This window comes from Ranitomeya variabilis, chromosome 1 (genome assembly GCF_051348905.1).
Source record: "Ranitomeya variabilis isolate aRanVar5 chromosome 1, aRanVar5.hap1, whole genome shotgun sequence".
NCBI classification, from domain to species: Eukaryota; Metazoa; Chordata; class Amphibia; order Anura; family Dendrobatidae; genus Ranitomeya; species Ranitomeya variabilis.
This window is the reverse complement of record NC_135232.1, coordinates 359,083,384-359,111,078: the sequence shown is the minus strand read 5'-3', so window position 1 is coordinate 359,111,078 and position 27,695 is coordinate 359,083,384. Positions and strand designations below refer to the sequence as shown.

The 27,695-nt window shown below is 43.3% G+C and overlaps 1 protein-coding gene across 2 annotated transcripts in view; it reads left to right on the top strand.

Moving 5' to 3' along the window:
• The window catches only part of AUH (AU RNA binding methylglutaconyl-CoA hydratase), a 396,720-nt gene that overhangs the window by 150,766 nt on the left and 218,259 nt on the right, over positions 1-27,695 (top strand). For both annotated transcript variants that reach the window (XM_077299923.1, XM_077299922.1), the window contains 2 exons: positions 10,537-10,629; positions 21,419-21,475. In XM_077299923.1, the coding sequence (XP_077156038.1) occupies positions 10,537-10,629; positions 21,419-21,475 (150 nt within the window). The remainder of the gene's footprint in view (positions 1-10,536; positions 10,630-21,418; positions 21,476-27,695) is intronic.

Genomic DNA, 27,695 nt, shown 5'->3' with positions numbered 1-27,695 from the left:
ACACCGATAGCTGAGAAATTCACAGAAGACTAATATTTATAGTTTCTCCAAAAATAATAAAGTTTTCACTGACATCCAATTGGAGTGAGAAAAAATTAAGATATAACTTTTATTTATAATAATAAAAAATTCACTGTGCAATTAAGTTTAAAACGCTCATACTGTGGTTAATCTGGCACTTTTTATCAGTGGTATCCCTAGCAGGGTCTATGGTTTCAGTCTAGATATTTGCTAGTCTAATAGAGTACAATAGGAATTGTAATATTAGGCCCCTATATAGGTCAGTCGGAGAGTGAACTTGATTTAATATTATCGGCAATACATTTTTCTCCTTTGCTTATATGCAGACATTCAGGTTGGCCCCAGAGCAGGCTTGATTTAGCAAATGCTACCAATTTAGTGACCTGAAATATTAGCCCTAATAGGCTTTCAGTCTAGATATTGCTATACATATAAACTAAATTGTGAGTAGATATTAAATAATGGGGAATTTTTTACAGGAACGCAATGTATTTTAAGTGGAGCCGTCACTATAATAAAATTAATATATCCTTCCATTGGGCATTAAATGATGGACAATTTTAACAGCAAAACGCTGTATTTTACTTGGAGCTGTCGCTATGAGATTGGTGTGCCCTTTCCTTAGATTCCAAAGGGAGACAGATAAGCGCTGTCACTCTCCTGACATAGTTGAAAACGAGAAAATGGTAACAACAATATATTGTATTTTAGTGGTTCTAGTAAAACACCGGTTTGGGTTATAAATGCAGAGAATAGTCTTTTTTCTATAAGTATGCACCCTGCAGAGATCACTGATTCAGTGGGAAACCATAGATTCTCATTAGGATCTTCACTGGCATATGAGTGATTAAGATCCCAGTATACAGGTTAAGCCCTATGTGTTTCATCATAATTCATGTCTGCTACGATCATTAGGGGCTAGCAGTTATGCATAAAGCATTAAATATGTTTGCGATATTATCCTGCTGCAACGTATCGGCAAGGTTGCTGACCTATTTCAGGGCCTAATATTACATTTCCGATTGTACTCTATTAGACTAGCTAATATCTAAACTGAGACCATAGAACCTGCAAGGGATACCACTGATCTATTGTGGTTAATCTGGCACTTTTTGAGTGTTTCAAACTACACAATTGCACAGTTCATTTTTTAATATAATTACGTTATGTCCTAATAATTTTTTCTCACTCCAATTGGATTAGTCAGTGAATACACCGATAGCTGCTACTGCGCAAGCACAGGCAGCGCAGTCTTGGAGGATTTTTTTTTTCTTCTCCAGTAAGATGGCGCTGCCGTCGCCTGCACAATAGTAGCTATCGGATCACGGCTATATACACCAATAGCTGCTACTGCGCCATTTTCAATTAGTTTTTTTTTTACCTAAATGACATCAAGAACATGTATTATTGGGACATGAAACATTCAATTATACTGCAGAGCAGGTGCCACGGCTGGCGTCTGCCTGCAGAAGTTTTTTTTTTTTTTTTTTTTTTTTTAAAGTATGTACAAATATTCATTATGCAGACTAGGGGGCAGGTCACTGAATGTTGTTGCAGAAACTTTGAACGCACTTGAACGTTATTTTTGTTCAGCAATGAAGTCTTGCGTGGTAAGCGTTCATACAGACCATGGAGGTTGAGTGCATTACCTAGTTCTCTTTAAAACAGTTATACCTGCTTATTTTAGGTCTTTCTGTAGCTCTCCACAGGTGGTCCTTAATTCTTGGACAACTTTTCTGATACTTCTTTTCACTTTGCTGTCTAATTATTGTCTGCAAATTTGAGATTCTGGTTTGGCTATTATCCTAAGTCATGTGACCATGCTCGTTAAAGGGTCAACATTGACTTGTAGGATTGCTACTTTCCAATAGGTGGCACTAGAGATCTAGTTCTCTTCCTCTCTGAAGAGACAATTTGCATAATTAGCATATTTCCCAGAGGAGCATTGCGGCTTTAAGTCTCCTCATCTCAGCATGCTTAGCATGTCAATCATCTCAAGGAGACACGATACTTCTTGGATATCACTTTTGCTGTCTGAAATCTTGCGGGCAACACCTGGTCGTGAAATGTTTTTTTCACTTCCAGATTATGGCCCCAACAGTTCTCACTGGAACCTTCACTTCTTTAAAAATTCTTCTGTAACCAATGCCATCTGTATGTTTGCAATAATAAGGTTGCAAAGGTCTAGAGACAGCTCCCTAGTTTTGCTCATCGTGAGATGTTTCTTGTGTGGCACCTTGGTAATGAGACACCTTTTTCTAGGCCATCAATTGAACCAGCTAAAATTTTTCAATAAGTGGCAGGATTGCTTTCTAACTACTGCTTTCAGCTGGTGTCATGACTTTCCATGGCATTTTTACCTCTTTCTTCATGTGTTAAATAATTTTTTCCCGTGTCATTTCTCATTATTACACATAACTTATTTTATGGACATCTATGGTTTGTTTTCTGTGTGTGGACTGGATGGGTTATTATCCCATCACTTAGAAAATTTGTGACGTGTACAATTCTTATTTCATCCCTGCTGTGTGTGTATGTATGCACAGTTGTGTACAAATGTTTGCTCCCTTCCTGATTTTCCTATTCTGTTGCATGTTTGTAACACTTAAATGTTTCATATCACCAAACAAATTGAAATATTAGACAAAGATAACACAAGTTTTACATAAAATGCAGTTTTTAATTGAAGGTCTTAATAAAAACTTTCAATCCTACAGGGCCCGGTAAGGAAAAAGTGATTAAAGGGACTTTATTAGCCCGTCGCGTGTGGCAACGTTTTGGCCTCTCATCAGTTCCAGGCTGCACTCAGGGGTGCTCGTGTTTAGGGTTGGTATCCCATAAGAAGACGGGCACTTGCAGAATTTGTAGATATTTATTCCATACTCTTCAGAAAACAATCATGTTATATATTTCGGCTTGAACACAAGCATTTTTCAAACAGAATTTCTGTGACCACCGTCCTGATGATAGTTGGTGCCAACATCTTGTTTGACCACCCCAGGACCAGGATATAACTGGAAAATCGATTTTAGAATTTATCAGGAGTGGAACGGGTAGCCTACTGAGAGATCAAGCTGAAATGCCTACCAGGAATATGCCCGGTTATTTAAAGCCTGATTGCCAAATTTGTTTTATTTAAGTGAACCTGTCAAATGAAAAAATGCTGCTAATCTGCAGTTTAATAGCATTCTGAACTTGCCAGGCACCCGCACTTATGTAGGTAATGAACTTTCCGTCACGGGGGTGGTGCCGGCATGGGTTCAGTCACTGCTTTGTGTATAAAGAGCAACAGCTGTAACCGCGCCCCTGGCACTGACTGACAGCTGACCCTAATTTGGAGCTGCTGTCAGTCTTTGTTGAGGGTGCGGCTACAGATGCCACACTCTATACACAAAGAGTTGACTGAACCTGTGGCGGCACCACCCCCGTGACTGAAACCGGAAAACTACCAAGAAGTATAAATTTAATTATCTCCCTACAGCGGGGGTCTAAGTGCAGGCGCCAAGCAGGCTAAAAACACTATTAACTCACAGATTAACCCCATATCTGCAGGTTAATAGTGTGTTTTCACGTGACAGGTTCCCTTTACCCCATTAAAGCTACAGTAAGCAAGAAAAATTAGTCTGTATAAAGGAGAATACTAGCAGGGGATACATGATGCCTTCTTTTTATTCTAGTAACAGTGGGCACTACCTGCTTTGATGCGCTCCCACACTTGAGAGCTCTGCACCCTACCTTCAAGCCGACAATGGAGGGTTCTGAACAATGTCCTAGTTGGGCTCCGTGTGTTCTTGCTGCCACAGTATTGTGATAATGTATCTGCTCCTCCATGGGATACATAAGTCTGCTTATCCCACAGATAAACTGTCCCCATCCCACAGACACCGCGGCAGTATAATATGCCATTATATAAATGACTGCCCAGTTTCTGCAATGAGATGGCCTAATGCCTACTACAGGATGACAGTGTAGCAGAACCGTGTGCAGACGGGCTCCCTCTTCTGCCATCACGCAGCTCTATGTAATGTGGTCTCTCTGTGAGACTGGAGGCTCTGCGTCTTTGGTGCCTCACAGTTGGCATTGGTTTTCAGTGAGTGCAGTCTCCAAACGGACAGATTTTATTGCATGCACATTACTCTATCTCGTTATCAAGCATTAAAGAACGTATAGAAAAATTTCCTGTGCAGAGTATATCTAATCTTTTAATGGTATATAAAATCCTTATAAGCATAGTAATTGAAAAAAAAGAAGGACTGTGGCTGTTACATAATCTCCATGACAGGTCTTTTTATGCTGGAAGGAAGGCATGTATGAATCCCAGTTTGTCAGGAGTTTGCTATGATTATGTTTTCAGCCTTCAACTTGCTTACATTGCCTGGGGATCTGTGCAGTGACCTTGCTCTTTGGCTGAAACAAAGGTCATGAATGTGTGTGGTGATGAGACCTAGCAGTGTCAGCCCTCCATTGTCTTAGCTGAAATGTCACTGCAGACGTCTTGGAGTGTGTGCCCCGTTCCCTTAACATACTATTGCGTTCTGATCTTTGACCCTGTTATTTAATGGATTTGTATTTTCCTGAAGACGTCAAGCTTACGTAAAGCAAACTGTGATGATCCTCAAACATAGGAAGGAACATCTATTTTAATGGCTTTTCCTTTTAAATAACCCAATCTTCTCACATTCCTATTATGTTTTAATCGGAAATATCACATATTTTACCACATACTGTATATCTGTAATTGATTGCCTCACTATTTGCTCATGCAGATCTTGGGACCATTCTTTTTGACTAGTCACTGCACTAGCATAGTCCTCAGCCAACTTTCAATGGTGCTGAATTTTTAGAGTAAAACATACCTGGCTGAAATGACAGAGCAAGTCTCTGATATTTCTACTTGGAGTTAAAGGCAACACAAATCAGTTGTGAAGTTCCCTTTAAATGTATGATCATCCTTCAATAATGAAGTAATATGAAAGATGTGCAGCTTAGTAATAATTTGTTGAACATTTTCTAAAGAGCGAAGTGCATGCTTAGCTGCTGCTGATTAATGTACAAATAGGAGTGGTGGGCGACATAAGCCAGTGTACCATGTATCCCTTGTGAGTCATGATGGTTGTAAATACCATTGCCTGGAAATTACACTGCAAGACATAATAGCTAAAGAGTGATCAACTCAGAGGTTCAGCGCATTAAGCCTGTACATCTCTATTTCAGGTAGTCCTTGGAATCTCTTGGGTTATAGGCAAGATTGTAAACACAGTTTCCTCCATCGGTGTTTGAATGATTTAGGTTTTGTGTAGTTGCTAGAAATAAATGTAAACATTTTTAACATGTCAGAAAATTCTACTTTAAAGGGGTGTTTCTTTGAACAAAGTACATTTTAATCATTACGGCGTGGAATCAAAGTTTATATAATTGGATATTAAAAAAATATATATATATATATGCTGAGATAATCTTATAAATGTGTCCCTGCCGTGTACTGGGTAATGGCCGTGTCTGACCGTACATCAACATGATATGATCATACCACATCTCCTGGGCAGGGGAGGTTCAGAGTATACTGACATTATAGTACTGGATCACAGTGGTGAAAACAGCAATATTGCAGTTTTTTGGTCAGCACACCACTTCCCAAAAATGCTATAAACAATAATCCAAGCACTTTATGTATCCCAAAATTGTATCAATAAAACCGTTGGCTCACCACGCAAAAAATAAGCCCTCACACAGCTCGAAGGAAACAAGATTGTTATCATAATAATTTTTATTTACTGACCTGCAGAATCATGATGCCAGGTCATTTTTTAGGCTGCCGTCACACTAGCAGTATTTGGTCTGTATTTTACATCAGTTTTTATAAGCCAAAACCAGGAGTGGAACAAATAGAGGAAAAGTATAAGGCCGGCGTCACACTGGCGAGTTTTACGGACGTACATTTCCTTCAGTCGCGGTGATGCGCCCCTGCTGGATGTTCTCATGAACTGCAGCCTGGGAACTTTTTCCCACGCTCCAGGTCATATGAGGACATCCACCAGGGGGCGCATCACCGCGACTGAAGGAAATGTAGGTCAATGACCTACATTTCCTTCATTGGCCGGGGAATTACAAGCACGAGCACAGCTGCATTTGCAGGGCTCCTGCTTGTAAATTATTTTAACCCCTTCAGATGGATTACCTCGTGGGACGTGACGGGTCAGCAGAAGGTATATATATTGTCGGTTTATTGTTTTGCCAAGTGAGGGCCTGCAAATGGATTGAGAGAGCAATAAAATATTAATACAAATATTAAAACAACCGCTGTGTTTATTTCATTAAAATACTTTTAAATCGTGTGTGTGTGTGTTTTTTAACCCTTTCAAATAATTGGATTAATAATGGATAGGTGTCATAATTGACGCCTCTCCATTATTAATCTGGCTTAATGTCACCTTACAATAGCAAGGTGGCATTAACCCTTCATTACCCCATATCCCACCGCTACAGGGAGTGGGAAGAGAGTGGCCAAGTGCCAGAATAGGCGCATCTTCCAGATGTGCCTTTTCTGGGGTGGCTGGGGGCAGATGTTTTTAGCCACGGGGGGGCCAATAACCATGGACCCTCTCCTGGCTATTAATATCTGCCCTCAGTCACTGGCTTTACCACTCTGGCGGAGAAAATTGCGCGGGAGCCCACGCCAAATTTTTCCGCCATTTAACCCTTTATTTTAGCAGCTACAGCGCCCAAATTTTGCATACACACACTACTAACATTAGTAGTGTGGAATATGCAAAAAAAATGGGGATATGAGATGGTTTACTGTATGTAAACCATGTCTCATATCCTGTCGGGTTTGGGAAGGAGAAATGAAAAGCCGGCAATTGAATTACCGGCTTTTCACAGATATCGCGCTGTAGTAAATATAAATACAGACTATATATATATATATATATATATATATATATATATATATATATATATATATATATATATATATATATATATATATGTGTTTTCCCGAACATTTGAGCACATAAATCCATTAGATGTCGGTTTTGCAAGCCTGCGAGAAAATCTCGCAGTACGGATGCCATACGGATTACATACGGAGGATGCCATGCGCAAAATACGCTGACACACCCTGCCTACGGATCACTATTTTGGGAACATTTCTCCGTATTACGGCCGTAAAAAACGGACCGTATTGTCTTACGCTGAGTGTGACGCCGGCCTAACAGAAACATATGCACCACTTCTGCATTTATCACCCACTCCTGGTTTTGGCTTGCAAATACTGATGTAAAATACTGACCAAATACTGCTAGTGTGACGGCAGCCTTACTGGTACACTATGAGTTCGATAAAATAAAAAAAAAAAAAAAAGAACAAAATTGTGGGATTTTTTTTTTTCCGCACTTCGACATTTTTCCCAGTTCTCCAGTACATTGTTTAGTAAAATAAATGGTGTCATTTAAAACTACAACTAGCCCTACAAAAAAACAAGGTCTTATATGAATATGTCAAGAGAAATGTAAAAAACGTATGATTGTTCAAGGTGTGGAAGAAAAAATAACAGCATATAAAATTACTTTTCCAACGGCAAGGTTGAACGGCTTTTGAGAATAGTCTGCTGTGGTGTTACTATGTTCGCATTAGGCTACTTTCACACTTCCGTCTTTTTGAAGACGTTGCAATGCGTCGTTCTGTGCAAAAAACGCATCCTGCAAAGTTGCCCGCAGGATGCGTTTTTTGCACACAGACTTGTATTACCGACGCATCGCGATGTATGGACACATGTTCCATACGTCGTGCACTGGATGCGTCGGTAATTGGCGGACCGTCGTCACGAAAAAAGTTCAATGTAACTTTTTGTGCGACGGGTCTGCCATTTTCGACCACGCATGCGCGGCCGAAACTCCGCCCCTCCTCCGCCTCGGACTGCAGAATGGGCAGCGGATGCGTCCATCCGCTGCCCATGTCGTGCAGAGAATTCAAAACGTCCGTCGGTATGTCAGCCCGACGCATTGCGACGGGCCCGTACCGACGGAAATGTGAAAGAGGCTATTGGGAAACCATTGAGGATGATGATACAGGATAATTCTTATTGTTTGAACTTGAACCTCCTCACCATGCTTTTTACTATAAATTCAGACTTTTCATATGCATTTGACTTCTTACAGGACGACTTTGTGATCTCTTGGTTAATATCGATAATTTCTACCTCAATTTCTAGTAGGTGTAGTTGTTAGGAGAATTTGTTGGACTGTCTGGAAACTATAGACAATCATTTAGTGATGTTTTCCTACTTGAGTGCTACTTTGTGGTCTGTCACTTCCATTGAGTGAGTCACTTGCCACTTCACACTAAGGGTCTATTTTTTTTATACAGCTGATTAAATTAGTTGTACTGTAGGAAGTGGTGGAGATCATTGCTAAGACTGTTATCAATATCTTTCCTTCAGGTTCATCTGCTTGGTGGGGGTGGATGTTGACAAAGGATGGAATACAATCTGTCTGTATGATGGGCATTCACTGGCAGATGGGCTGTTTTATTTTAGCTCCATAACAATGATTTTTAAGTTGAAAAATACACTGTATACTGTTTTATCAGGAGCCTAAAACTAGAGCATCTTTAATTAAAAAACTAAGCTTACTTTTGCACTGAACTTTAGATAGAGTATTCGTTTTATAGAACTTTTCTCTTCGCTATAACAATTTGATTAGGTCTGTATGAAAATAATTTGTACAATTTTGGCATTGATAGAGATAGAGAGCTCATTGTTTATCTCACTATGTCTTTTTATGTGTAATCCCATCCGTGTATTTATGTAACGTCCACGAAAGTAAGGAAATGGAAGAAGCTCAGTGGATGGCTGCTATTAGTTCCATTAAACATTCCTAGTTAACTATGCTGAGAGTTAAACCATTGCAGCTTGGAATTACAGAATTCACCTTTATTCCATTTACTTATTTCTCCTTGCTTATTTAGTGCCAATATATGCCAAGGGGTCTAGAGAGAGATTTTCATAATTTACATCAGTGTTTGACTCCAGTGGGGTAGATGATCTTACATACTCGCGAATCATTATGGGATTCATGGCAGCTCTGGGTTTTCTGGAATTTAAATGTAGTTTTTTTTTTCTTTGGTCCAGCAAGAGTTAATATCAGTCTCTTGCTGGCAGCTTCTTTTAGGCAGGTCTGCTGATATTGGTTGGTGACCACTACCATTTCCCTTTAAATAGTCACATGACCCATCAGCTGATTGTCTTTTATAGAGTTTACTTTTATGAAGACCAGCTAGGTGTGTGGAGTTTTCCCGTGACTGTGGTATTGTCCTGTTTACCTGGTGCCGATTACTCTCCTGCTGTGGCGCGTAGCAGCAGATTCTGAGCCGAGTTGTATCCTTTCTGTCTGTTCCTTGCTTGTCTTTTTTTCCCTATGTTATATCACCTGCAGTGGCAATGCTAGTGTCCTTGCTGGCAAGCGCACTAGCCACGGACTAGGCACGTGATGACGGCAGGGGGAAAGGACCAGCATAGGGTGTTGGGGGGAGCTTAGGGACAGACACAGGTTAGTGTCAGGAGGTGTCCAATCATTCACTCCCTACAATTAGGGCCTTCCTCTCCCTTGTACCATTCGGCGGACATACCCATGTTTGCACGTGTCACAAACGCAATACAAATCCACAAACTCCATGCACGTGTTGCCTTTGGTCAGATTTTGACCCAGGAACCCAGTGCAGAGCCACTTCGTGGCCCTTTCACTTTTTAGGATAGGTGGTCACTACTAGTTGATGATCACTACAGATATTCTAGCCGAAAAATAAGCTAAAGGCCACCATACTTATTAGTTCAAAATTGTCCAAACCTGCCAATTTCAGCAGGACTTCGGGAGCATTTAATGTGTATGGAGGCCATTCTGTTATCTCCACCAGAGGTTTTCTTATGTGTGGGAGAGTCTGGAGGGATAGCCGGCGGCCAAATGAGACCTGCATGGAGCTGTAATATGGCCGTGTGTATGAGGCCTTCAGAAGGAAAACAGCCTATTAATTTTTCATGCACCACAAGAGATCCAGTTTAAGAGTCACCTGTGTAGGAATTCACGCTCTCAAGTAGGCACTAGAGTTCACACAGGCAGTCTTGTGTCAAACCTGAGTGAAGTTTATTGACAAACAAAAAATCCGTCCTTTTTCAATGAAGGCAAAGCAGTCCCAGGGTCTCACCCAGGCAGCAATTCAGGTCCTGCCTTAGACTCAGTGAGCTCGCATTCACTGGTTATTCACCAGCTCCTAACACTTCTCTGCTCCCCTAGCTGACCAATAGTAATATGAGCACATGGCCTGGTTCTAGGCAAGTCCTAGCTAGCCATGTGCATCTAATCTGGACCTCTAGTGCTAGTATTTAACTCTGTCCTATCTGGCTTTCCTACAACTGCTACATCTGTATTGAGTAGATTGCTAGGAGATGGAGTGGCATGAATGATAAGTTAGAAAATGTTTTTGTACATTTTATAATCCTATTTTATTTTCTCTCTTCAGCTAATTTACCAATGCCGACCATTGCAGCCTTGGATGGAGCAGCCCTAGGTGGAGGCCTAGAGATGGCATTAGCTAGTGACATCATTGTGGCAGGTAAGGTTTAGTGTACAGACTCTTCCAGACATACAACGGACTCATTCCTCCTTCTTTTGTTTCTGAACTGTGCTGTTATTTGGAGCAAAGCTAAAGGACGCATAATAATAAGTTCACCAGTTAAATGTCATCTTTGTGCCACAACACAGCTGTCAAGCACATGGAAGATTTTGTAGTGCTCCACAATAGTGTGCATTGATAGGGAAGGATTACTTAATAGTACTAGTCTAGACTAGAATAAGAATACATTCTATCTGACCTGATGCGAGAGAGAGAGAATCTTTTTCTCTAATTTGGCTTCAGATTTTATTTGCACAGAGAACATAATACATTTAAATAATAAGATAATACCAAAGGTATTATGCAGAAATGAATTTGATATAACTAAGAAGGTAATGCTTAACTTATAACACTGTCAAGACTTATAAATGGTTTGTGAACCTTACTTTGGAGGACCGAAGATTATATAATACCACCTAAGGGTACCGTCACACAGTGCCATTTTCATCGCTATGACGGCACGATTCGTGACGTTCTAGCGATATCGTTACGATATTGTAGTGTCTGACACGCTACTGCGATCCGGAACCCCGCTGAGAATCGTACGTCGTAGCAGATCGTTTGAAACTTTCTTTCATCGTCTAGTGTCCCGCTGTGGTGGCATGATTGCATCGTGTGACACAGGTTGTATACGATGTGCGCACAGTAACCAACGGCTTCTACATCGCAAATACGTCATGAAATTATCGCTCCAGCGCCGTGTATTGCAACGTGTGACCGCAGTATACGACGCTGGAGCGATAATCATACGACGCTGCAACGTCACGAATCGTGCCGTCGTAGCGATGAAAATGGCACTGTGTGACGGTACCCTTAGGCACTAACTTGTCAGGCAGTACATCTCTGGTAAGCACACTGTCCTTTCCTTTTTCCCAGCAAGACAACCCTGATAAGGTGCCTCCACTTGTTTGCCTTCTTACAATAGTATTTTAGGAGTGTTTTTTAGGGCAGACTTGTGACAGATTAGGGCTACTGTTTGTCCTCTCTGCATGTAGTCCAACCTGCATGTAGTCCTACCTTTTTGGCCAGGGTCAAAAGTTCAAGGGAGACGTCAGAGGTGGCTTTACGCTTCCTTGAACCTTGCCTCCATTGAGTCCGGGCAGGTGCAGCCTCCACTATTTGACTCGTCTAGCAGTCCTGTGCACTGTCCTGTGCACTGTCCTGTGCACTGTCCTCCTGGGGAGAATAAAAAAGGAAGTTATTAAAAAAAAAAAAAGAAAACGATTTACACCACCCTAACTGCATTCAAACTATATATTCGTATACATGCGAAAATGTTGTAATATATTATTATATTAGTAATATTATTTAACCCCTTCCCGACCCATGACGCCACGTAGGCGTCATGAAAACCCGTGCCAGTCCGACCCATGACGCCTATGTGGCGTCATGGAATGATCGCGTCCCTGCAGATCGGGTGAAGGGGTTAACTCCGATTTCACCCGATCTGCAGAGACAGGGGGAGTGGTACTTCAGCCCAGGGGGGGTGGCTTCACCCCCCCCCCGTGGCTACGATCGCTCTGATTGGCTGTTGAAAGTGAAACTGCCAATCAGAGCGATTTGTAATATTTCACCTGAAAAACTGGTGAAATATTACAATCCAGCCATGGCCGATGCTGCAATATCATCGGCCATGGCTGGAAACACTAATGTGACCCCCCCACCCCACCGATCGCCCCCCCAAGCGACCGATCTGTGCTCCGCTCCCCTCGGTCCTGTGCTCCGCTGCCCCGTGCTCCTGCCCGCTCCCCCCGTGCTGCTATGCCACCCCCCTGTGCTCCGACGCCCCCCCCCCGTGCCCCGATCTCCCCCCCCCTTATACTCACCGAGGCTCCCGGAGTCCGTCCGCCTCCTCGCTGGGCGCCGCCATCTTCCAAAATGGCGGGCGCATGCTCAGTGCGCCCGCCGAATCTGCCAGTCGGCAGATTCGTTAAAAGTACATTTTGATCGCTGTGATAGGTTCTATCACAGCGATCAAAATAAAAAAATAATAAATTAACCCCCCCCTTTATCACCCCCATAGGTAGGGACAATAATAAAATAAAGAAAATATATTTTTTTTCTTTTTCCACTAGGGTTAGGGTTAGAACTAGGGTTAGGGGTAGGGGTAGGGGTAGGGTTAGGGGTAGGGTTAGGGTTATGGCATGTGCACACAGTGCGGATTTGGCTGCGGATCCGCAGCGGATTGGCCGCGGATCCGCAGCGGATTGGCCGTGGATCCGCAGCGGATTGGCCGCGGATCCGCAGCGGATTGGCCGCTGCGAATTCGTAGCAGTTTTCCATCAGGTTTACAGTACATGTACACCTATGGAAAACCAAATCCGCTGTGCCCATGGTGCGGAAAATTCCGTGCAGAAACGCTGCGTTGTATTTTCCGCAGCATGTCAATTCTTTGTGCGGATTCCGCAGCGTTTTACACCTGTTCCTCAATAGGAATCCGCAGGTGAAATCCGCACAAAAAAACACTGGAAATCCGCTGTAAATCCGCAGTTAAAACGCAGTGCCTTTTACCTGCAGATTTTTCAAAAATCGTGTGGAAAAATCTCACACGAATCCGCAACGTGGGCACATAGCCTTAGGGTTAGGGTTGGAATAAGAGTTAGGGTTGGAATTAGGGCTAGGGTTGGAAATAGGGTTAAGATCAGGCTTGTGGTTAGGGTTACGGATAGGGTTAGGGGTGTGTTGGCGTTACAGTTGTGGTTAGGGTTGGGATTAGGGTTAGGGTTGGGATTAGGGTTAGGATTAGGGTTTGGGTTGGAATTAGGGTTACGGGTGTGTTGGGGTTAGGGTTGTGGTTAGGGGTGTGTTGGGGTTAGGGTTGTGATTAGGGTTATGGCTACAGTTGGGATTAGGATTAGGGGTGTGTTGGGGTTAGTGTTGAAGTTAGAATTGAGGGGTTTCCACTGTTTAGGCACATCAGGGGTCTCCAAACGCAACATGGCGCCACCATTGATTCCAGCCAATCTTGCGTTCAAAAAGTCAAATGGTGCTCCCTCCCTTCCAAGCCCCGACGTGCGCCCAAACAGTGGTTTACCCCCACATATGGGGTACCAGCGTACTCAGGACAAACTGGGCAACAACTGTTGGGGTCCAATTTCTCCTGTTACCCTTGCAAAAATAAAAAATTACTTGCTAAAACATAATTTTTGAGGAAAGAACAATTATTTTTTATTTTCACGGCTCTGCGTTATAAACTTCTGTGAAGCACTTGGGGGTTGAAAGTGCTCACCACACATCTAGATAAGTTCCTTGGGGGGTCTAGTTTCCAAAATGGGGTCACTTGTGGGGTGTTTCTACTGTTTAGGACCATCAGGGGCTCTGCAAATGCAATGTGACGCCCGCAGACCATTCCATCAAAGTCTGCATTTCAAATGTCACTACTTCCCTTCCGAGCCCTGACGTGTGCCCAAACAGTGGTTTACCCCCACATATGGGGTATCAGCGTACTCACAACAAACTGGGCAACAAATATTGGGGTCCAATTTCTCCTGTTACCCTTGTGAAAATAAAAAATTGCTTGCTAAAACATCTTTTTTGAGGAAAGAAAAATGATTTTTTATTTTCACGGCTCTGCGTTGTAAACTTCTGTGAAGCACTTGGGGGTTGAACGTGCTCACCACACATCTAGATAAGTTCCTTGGGGGGTCTAGTTTCCAAAATGGGGTCACTTATAGGGGGTTTCTACTGTTTAGGCATATCAGGGGCTCTGCAAACGTAACATGATGCCCGCAGACCATTCCATCAAAGTCTGCATTCCAAAACGTCACTACTTCCCTTCCGAGCCCCGGCATGTGCCCAAACAGTGGTTTACCCCCACATATGGGGTATCAGCGTACTCAGGAGAAACTGGACAACAACATTTGGGGTCCAATTTCTCCTGTTACCTTTGCAAAAATAAAAAATTCTGGGCTAAAAAAATATTTTTGAGGAAAGGAAACATTTATTATTTTCACGGCTCTGCGTTATAAACTTCTGTGAAGCACTTGGGGGTTCAAAGTGCTCACCACACATCTAGATAGGTTCCCTTGGGGGTCTAGTTTCCAAAATGGAGTCACTTGTGGGGAGTTCCTACTGTTTAGGCACATCAGGGGCTCTGCAAACGCAACCTGACACCCGCAGAGCATTCCATCAAAGTCTGCATTTCAAAACATCACTACTTCCCTTCCTAACCCCGACGTGTGCCAAAACAGTGGTTTACCCCCACATATGGGGTATCAGCGTACTCAGGAGAAACTGGACAACAACATTTGGGGTCCAATTTCTCCTGTTACCCTTGGGAAAATAGAAAATTGTGGGCTAAAAAATCATTTTTGAGAAAAGAAAAATTATTTTTTATTTTCATGGCTCTGCGTTATAAACTTCTGTGAAGCACTTGGGGGTTCAAAGTGCTCACCACACATCTAGATAAGTTCCTTGGGAGGTCTAGTTTCCAAAATGGGGTCACTTGTGCGGGAGCTCCAATGTTTAGGCACACAGGGGCTCTCCAAACGCGACATGGTGTCCGCTAATGATTGGAGCTAATTTTCCATTCAAAAAGCCAAATGGCGTGCCTTCCCTTCCGAGCCCTGCCGTGCGCCCAAACAGTGGTTTACCCCCACATATGGGGTATCATCGTACTCAGGACAAACTGGACAACAACATTTGGGGTCCAATTTCTCCCATTACCCTTGGGAAAATAAAAAATTCTGGGCTAAAAATCATTTTTGAGGAAAGAAAAATTATTTTTTATTTTCACGGCTCTGCGTTATAAACTTCTGTGAAGCACCTGGGGGTTATAAGTGCTCACTATGCTTCTAGATAAGTTCCTTGGGGGGTCTAGTTTCCAAAATGGGCTCACTTGTAGGGGAGCTCCAATGTTTAGGCACACAGGGGCTCTCCAAACGCGACATGGTGTCCGCTAACGATTGGAGCTAACTTTCCATTCAAAAAGTCAAATGGCACGCCTCCCATTCTGAGCCTTGCCGTGCACCCAAACAGTGGTTTACCCCCACATATGAGGTATCGGCGTACTCAGGAGAAATTGCCCAACAAATTTTAGGATCCATTTTATCCTGTTGCCCATGTGAAAATGAAAAAATTGAGGCTAAAAGAAATTTTGTGTGAAAAAAAAAGTACTTTTTCATTTTTACGGATCAATTTGTGAAGCACCTGAGGGTTTAAAGTGCTCACCACACATCTAGATAAGTTCCTTGGGAGGTCTAGTTTCCAAAATGGGGTCACTTGTGCGGGAGCTCCAATGTTTAGGCACACAGGGGCTCTCCAAACGCGACATGGTGTCCGCCAATGATTGGAGCTAATTTTCCATTCAAAAAGCCAAATGGCGTGCCTTCCCTTCCGAGCCCTGCCGTGCGCCCAAACAGTGGTTTACCCCCACATATGGGGAATCATCGTACTCAGGACAAACTGGACAACAACATTTGGGGTCCAATTTCTCCCATTACCCTTGGGAAAATAAAAAATTCTGGGCTAAAAATCATTTTTGAGGAAAGAAAAATTATTTTTTATTTTCACGGCTCTGCGTTATAAACTTCTGTGAAGCACCTGGGGGTTATAAGTGCTCACTATGCTTCTAGATGAGTTCCTTGGGGGGTCTAGTTTCCAAAATGGGCTCACTTGTAGGGGAGCTCCAATGTTTAGGCACACAGGGGCTCTCCAAACGCGACATGGTGTCCGCTAACGATTGGAGCTAACTTTCCATTCAAAAAGTCAAATGGCATGCCTCCCATTCTGAGCCTTGCCGTGCACCCAAACAGTGGTTTACCCCCACATATGAGGTATCGGCGTACTCAGGAGAAATTGCCCAACAAATTTTAGGATCCATTTTATCCTGTTGCCCATGTGAAAATGAAAAAATTGAGGCTAAAAGAAATTGTGTGAAAAAAAAGTACTTTTTCATTTTTACGGATCAATTTGTGAAGCAACTGAGGGTTTAAAGTGCTCACTATGCTTCTAGGTAAGTTCCTTGGGGGGTCTAGTTTCCAAAATGGGGTCACTTGTGGGGGAGCTCCAATGTTTAGGCACACAGGGGCTCTCCAAACGTGACATGGTGTCCGCTAGCGATGGAGATAATTTTTCATTCAAAAAGTCAAATGGCGCTCTGTCCCTTCCGAGCCTTACCATGTGCCCAAACAGTGGTTTACCCCCACATGTAAGGTATCAGTGTACTCAGGAGAAATTGTGCAACAAATTTTAGGATCCATTTTATCCTGTTGCCCATGTGAAAATGAAAAAATTGAGGCTAAAAGAAATTTTGTGAAAAAAAAGTACTTTTTCATTTTTACGGATCAATTTGTGAAGCACCTGAGGGTTTAAAGTGCTCACTATGCTTCTAGATAAGTTCCTTGGGGGTCTAGTTTCCAAAATGGGGTCACTTGTGGGGGAGCTCCAATGTTTAGGCACACGGGGGCTCTACAAACTCGACATGGTGTCCGCTAAAGATTGGAGCCAATTTTTCATTGAAAAAGTCAAATGGCGCTCCTTCCCTTCCGAGCCCTGCCGTGCGCTCAAACAGTGGTTTACCCCCACATATGAGGTATCAGCGTACTCAGGACAAATTGGACAACAACGTTCGTGGTCCAGTTTCTCCTTTTACCCTTGGGAAAATAAAAAAAAAATCGCTAAAAGATCATTTTTGTGACTAAAAAGTTAAATGTTCATTTTTTCCTTCCATGTTGCTTCTGCTGCTGTGAAACACCTGAAGGGTTAATAAACTTCTTGAATGTAGTTTTGAGTACCTTGAGGGGTGCAGTTTTTAGAATGGTGTCACTTTTGGGTATTTTCAGCCATATAGAACCCTCAAACTGACTTCAAATGTGAGGTGGTCCCTAAAAAAAATGGTTTTGTAAATTTTGTTGTAAAAATGAGAAATCACTGGTCAAATTTTAACCCTTATAACTTCCTAGCAAAAAAAAAATTTGTTTCCAAAATTGTGCTGATGTAAAGTAGACATGTGGGAAATGTTATTTATTAACTATTTTGTGTCACATAACTCTCTGGTTTAACAGAATAAAAATTCAAAATGTGAAAATTGCGAAATTTTCTAAATTTTCGCCAAATTTCCGTTTTTTTCACAAATAAACTAAAAAATTATCGACCTAAATTTACCACTAACATGAAGCCCAATATGTCACGAAAAAACAATCTGAGAATCGCTAGGATCCGTTGAAGTGTTCCTGAGTTATTACCTCATAAAGGGACACTGGTCAGAATTGCAAAAAACGGCAAGGTCATTAAGGCCAAAATAGGCTGGGTCACGAAGGGGTTAACATTCCCATTTATTTATTACTTTGCACTCCACTGTTCAGACTAGTAGGGGAACCTGATTACCAATTTAGGGTCGAAATAGTTTCACCAAGAATACTTATCTGTAGCTGGAAGCGATACTATTTTCAATTAGTTTAGATGGTATGGGTTATGAAGGTCGCCATTTAATACTTTTCTGCGACAGGGTTACTTATCTGTACAGGAAAATGTTATAACTTCTAATTGATGGTATAATCTGATGGATAAAACAGAAAATGCAGATAAATTATATATAATTATAGGACACATTGGTGAACCAGTGGTGCAAAGAGGTACTTACTTGTTGCCCTTGAGAGTCCAGCTCGACGAGGTTCTGTGATACTGTCGGTTCCACAGGTGCGAACGAGCGCAAAGACGTAGATGACCGTGGCACCTCTTGGTCCCGAAGAAAATTTAGATGCTCAAAGTACCAGAGCTTGGGCACGTACACCTCTTCCGTTGAAGCCCCGGACTTTGAACAGTGCAGGACCTTATTCAGCTCCTTCCTCCACACCGTGCGCAGCGCCTGAATTTTCTTCTTAACGACAGCTTCGTTGGCTATCTCTTCAGGTGCATGGAGATGGTAAAATTCAATTAGCTTCGAATATCCTTCCTTCCTCTTTTCCCTGTTGGAATACTCTGGAGATTTTATCTTCCAGAGGCAGGGAAAAGACTGGTATATCTCAATGAAATCACGGATAAACTCCACACGATTAGACATCTGAAAAATAACAAAAAAAAGTTAGGCGTTTGACAAAGAGTACATTAAAACAGCAACAGCGAAAGGGGGACAAAAGCATAAAAAAAAAAAGGTTCACAGAGGTGCAAACGCCACTCCAAAAACAGCAGTCAGCGTTCCATCTGCCACGCCCCAGCCCACCATAACCCAAAACAGCGTACCACCCGCTTCACTACAGCGGCGGCACGAAGCGCTCATGCCGACCATATATCGTTCCATCTGCCACGCCCTAGCCCACCATAACCCAAAACAGCGTACCACTCGCTTCACTACAGCGGCGGCACAAAGCGCTCATGCCGACCATACATCGTTACATCATTCCATCTGCCACGCCCAAGCCCACCATAACCCAAAACAGCGTACCACCCGCTTCACTACAGCGGCGGCACAAAGCGCTCATGCCGACCATACATCGTTCCATCTGCCACGCCCCAGCCCACCATAACCCAAAACAGCGTACCACCCACTTCACTACAGCGGCGGCACGAAGCGCTCATGCCGACCATATACCGTTCCATCTGCCACGCCCTAGCCCACCATAACCCAAAACAGCGTACCACCCGCTTCACTACAGCGGCGGCACAAAGCGCTCATGCCGACCATACATCGTTCCATCTGCCGCGCCTTAGCCCACCATAACCCAAAACAGCGTACCACCCGCTTCACTACAGCGGCGGCACAAAGCGTTCATGCCGACCATACATCGTTCCATCTGCCACGCCCTAGCCCACCATAACCCAAAACAGCGTACCACCCGCTTCACTACAGCGGCGGCACAAAGCGCTCATGCTGACCATACATCGTTCCATCTGCCATGCCCTAGCCCACCATAACCCAAAACAGCGTACCACCCGCTTCATTACAGCGGCGGCACAAAGCGCTCATGCCGACCATACATCGTTCTATATACCACGCCCAAGCGCTTTACATACCTCGAAGCAGCGGTGCAAATTGTGGTTAGTCCCATCCACCACGCCCCAGCCCACCATAATACAAAACAGCGTACCAATACATACCTCGAAGAAGCGGTACAAATTGTGGATAATCCCATCCACCACGCCCCAGCCCACCATAACCCACAACAGCGTACCATCCGCTTCGCTACAGCGGCGGCACGAAGCGCTCATGCCGACCATACATCGTTCCATCCACCAAGCCCAAGCGCTTTTACATACCTCGAAGCAGCGGTGCAAATCGTGGAATAGTCTGGGAAATACAAAATCAGACGTCCAGGTCCACCAAGTGTCCAAGTACAAAGTGAAGAAGGTAATTTTGAAAGCTGAGGTGGCGTTGGGAACAATAGCGCTCAGGTGACAATTTTTCCAACCAATGTGTGCCCAGTAACCAATGGCCAATCAGCACATTACAGGTGTAGTTAGCTAGCAGCACAACACGCCCCTCGTGAACAACGTCACGCATAGATTATGCAAAATGTGCTCTGAATTGTGAGAGCACCTCCTGTGTGACATGCCCGTACGACTGTCCCGTACGACTTCTACATCGCAAATACGTCATGAAATTATCGCTCCAGCGCCGTGCATTGCGAAGTGTGACCGCAGTCTACGACGCTGGAGCGATAATGAAGCGACGCTGGAGCGTCACGGGATCGTGCCGTCGTAGCGACCAAAGTGCCACTGTGAGACAGTACCCTTAAGTTTCTGCCTCTACTCAGCACTCAGGTCTAGTGCTTTTACTGGATGAATGTGGATAAAGGTTATTGTTGTAACTGAATTATATGTAATGAGTCTTCACCAACCTTGTATCCTTTCAGCTCTGCTTACGAATGGCGACAGTGCTAGTCACTATTCGTAACTGCTGCTGATACTGACAGTACTAGCATTTTACTGTTATGCTGATAAGTACCTTGACGTAGTCATGAACCTAAATCAAGTTACGGTAATTGTAAAACTGTTATTTGACAGAGATGCATTTGTCATAATTTGCGCTTATTAGACGGGTTGTTTTCATTATTGAAGCAAGAGTTATATATATTCACATGCAACGAAGAACTGGATGGCACGTTTAGGCCAGTGAATATGATCGAGAGAACCATCCTTGCCGTGCAGGCACATCACCATATGAAAGTTTTGCTAGAGTGTCAGATGTAAGCCATTTTTAACAAGCTTTGTCATTACCAGCTGCACACATTACACTTACGGTAAATGTAGATCGTGACTATTTCACTGTACCCAGAACATGAGGGAAACTATCCATACATATATCACTTATAGGGTTGGCTCCTTTTAAAGATTATAGTCCCAAGCCGCTGTTTGTTGCAAAAAACACACCGTGGTTCACCCAAAATATGCGGGAAATTTTTCATAAATCTCTGGCGTTACAATTTTAAAACAACTATTACTCTTCAACCATTATTAATGCACCATTTCTACTAACACTTCACTAATGTAATGTACAAACCCTATGGAGTCTGTAAAACTTGTCTGAGACCTATTGCTGTGCTGATTCTTTTCTTACATCAACAAACTGAAGGAGAAAAGTAGCCCAAGACACAAATGGCTTAACCTGTAGAAATAAAAACACTATTACTGTGTTTAAGGATTCAGGAGTGCCTCCAAGTTTTCCTTCTTGTCACTAAACGAACCTTGCTGGGTAATGTTTTATAGAAACGTTTCCACGTATTAGGAGCTTATTTGATTCAAACAAATACAATAAGAGGTTTTATATTTTGGTTATATTGTCTTTTTTTAGCTTCTTCAGCGAAAGTGGGTCTAGTTGAAACCAAGCTGGCCATAATTCCTGGAGCAGGTAAGGTTGATTTGTATGTGAAAATACTTCCATTTAGTCTATTAATAACTGTACACTATCCCTTCTGCTACTTGAAGCAATATATAAATAGCCATCGGGCTGTCCATGTAATGCCCAGGCAAGCTAGGTCCTTCAGATTTCTCTAATCTCCCGACTCATAGTAACGATTTACAGACCTAATTGAGATGGGCATTGTTAAAATCAGGCCTATCAAGCCCACACCAGTCCTGTATTCTCCTATCTCTGTAATGCTGTACGTAACCTCCCTTTTAACTGACATACAGTTAAATTAACAAATATTGTAAGGTCCTCCTTAAATTTGCATTGAATTTGTGTTTTTGCTCTTGAAATTTATTTGAAATGTTTTAAATAATGAGGGGGCGAGAAGACAATTTTTGGACAGTTCGAAGTAAATGTGAAGTTTTTGGAAGTAAGGCATGTTAAAAAAATAAATAAATAAATGTGTAATAAAACTAATGTTTTATTTTTGTAGTCTAAAAAATTTGAATTATCTTCAGTATCTGATCTTTCCACTGTTTATTACAGATGATATATTATTTTAAGTGTTGCATTGTCCATGGCTATAAATAATAATAGGCCAATAAATTTGATGTCAGCATCAGATCGTAAATGTTAGGAGCTCACAGTCCTCTTCTATCTCTTGGTACCTCCAGAAATATGAAAACATTTGCACATGGGTAAAAAGCAGTATTTGCTATCATAACGGCTTCAAGAGGTATTTTCATCTGTCTACATGTTTGGAGATAAAGGATAAGTGTTTATCAAGGTGTCCGGAAGCATTAAGCAGCAGCCTTTATAGGGGTAGTCTGCAAGCTGTGGTTGAACAGTTATCCTTTGGCACTCAGGACTAGAGATGGGTGAACCCGAACAGTAAAGTTTCCGTGTTACTGTTCAGGTTCGGCCCTTCGAACGCCGGGTGTTTGTCGTGCTTTTTTGTGTATGACAGCGCGGAAAACACTGCTTCTGATCTGGCGTGAGCCACCAGGTACGATCAGAGATAAAGTTTACCTTCTGTCACTGGCGTTACCTGATGGGACTACGCCTGCTGCTGCTAATAACAATAAGCGCAGGCTGTGCTATAACTAAATAATTAAAAAATAAATAAAACAAAATAAAGACGTGGGTTCCCCTGTATTTTTGATAACCAGCCAGACAAAACTGGCAAAGCTAAGAACAAGAGTTCTATGGACTACCGACCCTTACGTAGTAGTTACTACAGACGCCAGCGCCTGGGGCTGGGGAGCTCACTTAGAAGGAAGGATCCTCCAGGGAAGGTGGCCTCCAGACGTCGCTCGCAACTCATCCAACTTCAGAGAGCTGTATGCCGTCTAGGAAGCCCTGAGAAGGAATCGTTGCATTCTGGAGAATTGTCACGTCAGAGTATTGTCCGACAATGTGACAACTGTCTCCTTCCTAAAACACCAAGGAGGCCCAAGACACCATCTTCTCCAAGAGCTGGCAGGGAGAATATTTCGCTGGGCAGAGAGGTCGATCCTTTCCATCTCGGCAATCCACCTAGAGGGCTCCCAGAACATTGTAGCGGATTACCTGAGCAGAAGAAGAGTGTTTGCAACAGAGTGGGAACTCAACCAGGACATCTTTCAGGAGCTGTGCCGGCGTTGGGGCACTCCCAGTATAGACCTCTTCGCAAACAGGAGAAACTCGAAGGTCTCAAGGTTCTTCTCGCTGAACCCTCAAGATCTGCCGGAAGGGATAGATGGCCTAAGCCAGAGGTGGACGGAGCCCCTCTCGTATGCTTTCCCTCCTCTAGCTCTAATCCCGGCTGTTCTTAGGAAAATCAAGGAAGAACAGGCCCGAGTGATGTTGATAGTTCCATACTGGCCAAGAAGGAGTTGGTTCTCCCTGCTGGTAGACCTGGCGATAGAAAGTCCAGTGGAGCTCCTTCACAGACCAGATGTAATCCACCAGGGCCCAGTGTACCATCCGGACCCAGAGAAGCTACATCTCTCAGCCTGGATCCTGAAAGGAACATCTTGAAGGCAAGAGGCTTGTCTGACCAGGTCATATCCACTATCAAGGCTAGCAGGAAGCCAGTCACGTCAGCAATCTACCTGAAGATTTGGAGGCGTTTCTGTCTAGAGGGTGGCAGGTCCGAGGTTGCGGCACTCCCGACTTACCCAGAATTCTGGATTTTCTGCAAGCTGGGTTTGATAAAGGGCTTAGGCCGAGTACATTGAAGGTGCAGATCTCAGCACTTAGCTCCTTTCTAGACTATCCCCTGGCAACACACCCTTGGATAGTTAGGTTTATCAGAGCCACCCAGAGGTTGCGTCCCACTATCAGACAATTATCTCCTCCTTGGGACCTTAACCTTGTCCTGAGATTCCTCTGCAAAAATAATTACGCCTCGGCAGATAACATGTCCATTTCAACCCTGACACGTAAAACGGCATTCCTAGTGGCGATCACCACGGCTAAGAGGGTGGGGGAAATTCAAGCCCTGTGCACTCGGGACCCGTACCTTCAAATTAGAGATGATAGTGTGGTCCTCAAACTAGATCCTTCATTTGTTCCAAAAGTGGGTACTCTAAAAAATAGGAATCAGGAGATAGTGCTTCTATCCTTTTTCTGTAACCCTTCCAATTCTAAAGAGGAAGCTCTGCATTCCTTGGATGTCAGACAGGCGGTCATCGACTACCTGTCAGCCACCAACCCATGGCGCATCGACCCAAACCTGTTTATTTTGTTCGCCGGTAAAAATAAGGGAAAAAAGGCCTCTAAGGCCTCCATTGCTCGCTGGATCACTTCTGTGATCTCTGAGGCTTATCAGTCAGAGGGCATCCCTCCTCCAAAAGGTCTTCATGCGCACTCCACTAGAGGGATGGCTACTTCTTGGGCTGAGAGGGCGGGCGCCTCTCTAGAGCAGATTTGTAAGGCCGCTACATGGGCTAGTGCGAATACCTTTTGCAAACATTATAAACTTGATGTTTTGTCCGGTCAACATACTGCATTCGGGTGAAAAGTTCTCCAAGCGGTAATCCCACCCTGAGGAGGTGCTTTGGTACTCTCCATAGTGCTGTCAGGATGACGTCCTGGAAAATAGGTATTAAGCTTACCGTTAATTATGTTTCCAGGAGTCCATCCTGACAGCACGGGTAATTCCCTCCCTGTTAATATAACTATGTTTGATAACATGAGCCTGACATGTCCGTAGTATGTTCCTAACATATGATGTAATATGTTCATAATATATGTGGTTATGTTCTTTACTATTAAATATTATTTTTTTGCATCTCCCTTGAGGCGGTTCTTGTTACAACACTGAGGAATGGGGGTGGGACCGGAGCTTTTAAACTCTCGTGTGTTTCCTGTCCCAGCAAGGGGGAGGAGGACGTCCTCCATAGTGCTGTCAGGATGGACTCCTGGAAACATAATTTACGGTAAGCTTAATACCTATTTTCCTCCCTGAAACCACGCCTATGCTCTGCCTACGCCTCCTTGCATCCTGCTTTGCCCTGCGTACCTATCTTTAACATTGGTTATTCAGGGACGTACGCTGTCTGCAGATGCCACACTGTTACAAAAGAGAAAGGAATAGGTCATAGTGAGGGGATTACCTAAGGCAGGAATGCAACATAAAATTGACAAATTTTTATTATTTAATTCAACACACACGAAAACATGCAGAGAACATTAAAAACACTAAAATTAGTCACACATGTGACATGACATCTATTGACCAAAGGCTCATAATAGGGCCAACCACCTTTAGCTGAACTCCAAAAGTATATACCGTATACTGTGCACACTGATGTACTGCCTATATAAACAACATATCAAAGGTATATGTGACCCACGCACAACATCTGACAATATGTACTGTGCTTAAAGCAAAGCATTTCTTTGCAGAGGATTATTACCAATATATGCCCACCAATAACTCGATAACCCATAAACTATACTAATAACTGAAAACAACAAAGCAACATGACATGCATGAAATAAGAATAGTATGTGCAAATCAAATGGATCTGAATATAATCATACTAGCAAGAGGCAGTTTGCCACTGTAAGGTGCACTAAGTGTTAGAGAAATACAGGCTTAAATGGCAATAACTGGTGAGTATATCAGAATCCATGCACAGAAGATGGAAAGTTTAAGGAGATTGAGCAATATATCACTCCCAAGATGAGCGCATAAGGGTTAAAGGCACAAGCTAGATGGGCCATCCATGACCAATAACATGGAATGGCAACAATGGTTAGAGATACCCAAAAAGAATAGAGCCTAGGTGAAGCAGATGCCAAACTCATGTGGCCACCCTCAGTGGCTTTGTCAGGGGTACTAACCGCAAGTTAGCTGTGTCATTTTATATATTTCCTAATATTACCAGGAAGGCATGGGGGGACGCTGTAATGAGGCTGTCCGTAAACCGTACACTATCTGTGATGACAGTGCATGCGTCGGCAGCCGCAATACCGGAAGTGCGTCAACACATGCACAGCAGGATCATCGTGGCAACGCATATGCAGAATGTTGCATTTTGTTGCGGTCGGCGCAGCGCCAAAACGGCACATGTGGAGGCATCCGCATACAGCGTATGTCCCTGTGTATCCAATGTTAAAGATAGGTACACAGGGCACCGCAGGATGCAAGAAGTCGTAGGGAGGAAGACAGTAGGAAGTACGCTGCCATCCGCAGCATTCCCGTAAGCAAGTCTGAAACCAGCCTTAGGGCTCATTTCCACTTGCGAGGAAAACGGACGAGTGCAATCCGATAAAAAATCGGATTACACTCGGACCAATGTTCTTCAGTAGGTGTCATCTCATTTGCGATTTTTTTCTCAGCCGAAATTGGACTGAGAAAAAAATCGCAGCATGCTGCATATTGCTGCGATTCTCGGACGAGACTCTCCAATGTAAGTCAATGGGTGTGAAAAAAAAATCGCACAGCACTCGCACCATGCGAGTTCTGTCCGATTTTTACGTACCTGTGTCCTTTGAAAAGCCGCTAATTCAGCGTGGTATACAGTAAAATCACACTGACAGGTTAGAATAGAATAGATATATACACAAAGAATAGGTACAGTGTATATATGTGTATATATATATATATATATGTCAGTGAGACACATATATGGTGGCCCGATTCTAACGTATCGGGTATTCTAGAATATGTAGGTAGTATATAGCACAGGCCATGTACTATATTGCACAGTCACGTAGTATATAACACAACCGACGTAGTATATAACACAGCCACGTAGTATATAGCACAGCCACGTAGTATATAGCACAGCCATGTAGTATATAACACAGCCACGTAGTGTATTGCACAGCTATGTAGTATATTGCACAGCCACGTAGTATATTGCACAGCCATGTAGTATATTGCACAACCACGTAGTATATAGCACAGCCACGTAGTATATAACACAGAGCACGTAGTATATTGCACAGCCCACGTAATATATTGCACAGTCACGTAGTATATTGCACAGCCTCGTAGTATATTGCACAGCTACGTAGTATATTGCACAGCCACGTAGTATATAACACAGAGTCGTAGTATATAACACAGGTTACGTAGTATAAAGCACAGGGATTTAGTATATTGCCCAGCTACATAGTGTATAGCACAGAGATGTAGTATATAACAGAGCCCACGCAGTATGTAACACAGCTCACGTAGTATATAGCAATGTGGGCACTATATGCGTGGTTAAAAAAGACTTAAAATAAAAAATAAACATATACTCACCTTCTGAAGGCCCCTTGAAGTCCGGGCGCCTGTGTGCGGTGCCCGCGGCAGCTTCCGGTCCCAGGGTTGGTATGAGCGCAGGACCTGTGATGACGTCGCGGTCACATGACCGTGACATCATGGCAGGTCCTTCTCGCATAGCATCCTTGGCACCGGAACCTGCCGCTTGCACTGCAGAGGACAGCGCGCGACGGAAGGTGAGAATAGCCTTTTTTTTAATTATTATTATTATTTGTAACATTAGATCTTTTTACTATTGATGCTGCATACGCAGCATCAATAGTAAAAAGTTGATCACACAGGGTTAATAGCAGCGATAACGGAGTGCGTTACACCACGGTCCATAACGCTGACATTAACCCTGTGTGAGGGCTGACTGGAGGGGATTATGGAGCGGGCACTGACTGCGGGGAGGAAGGAGCGGCCATTTTGTTGCCAGACTGTGGCCGTCGCTGATTGGTCGTGGCTGTTTTGCCA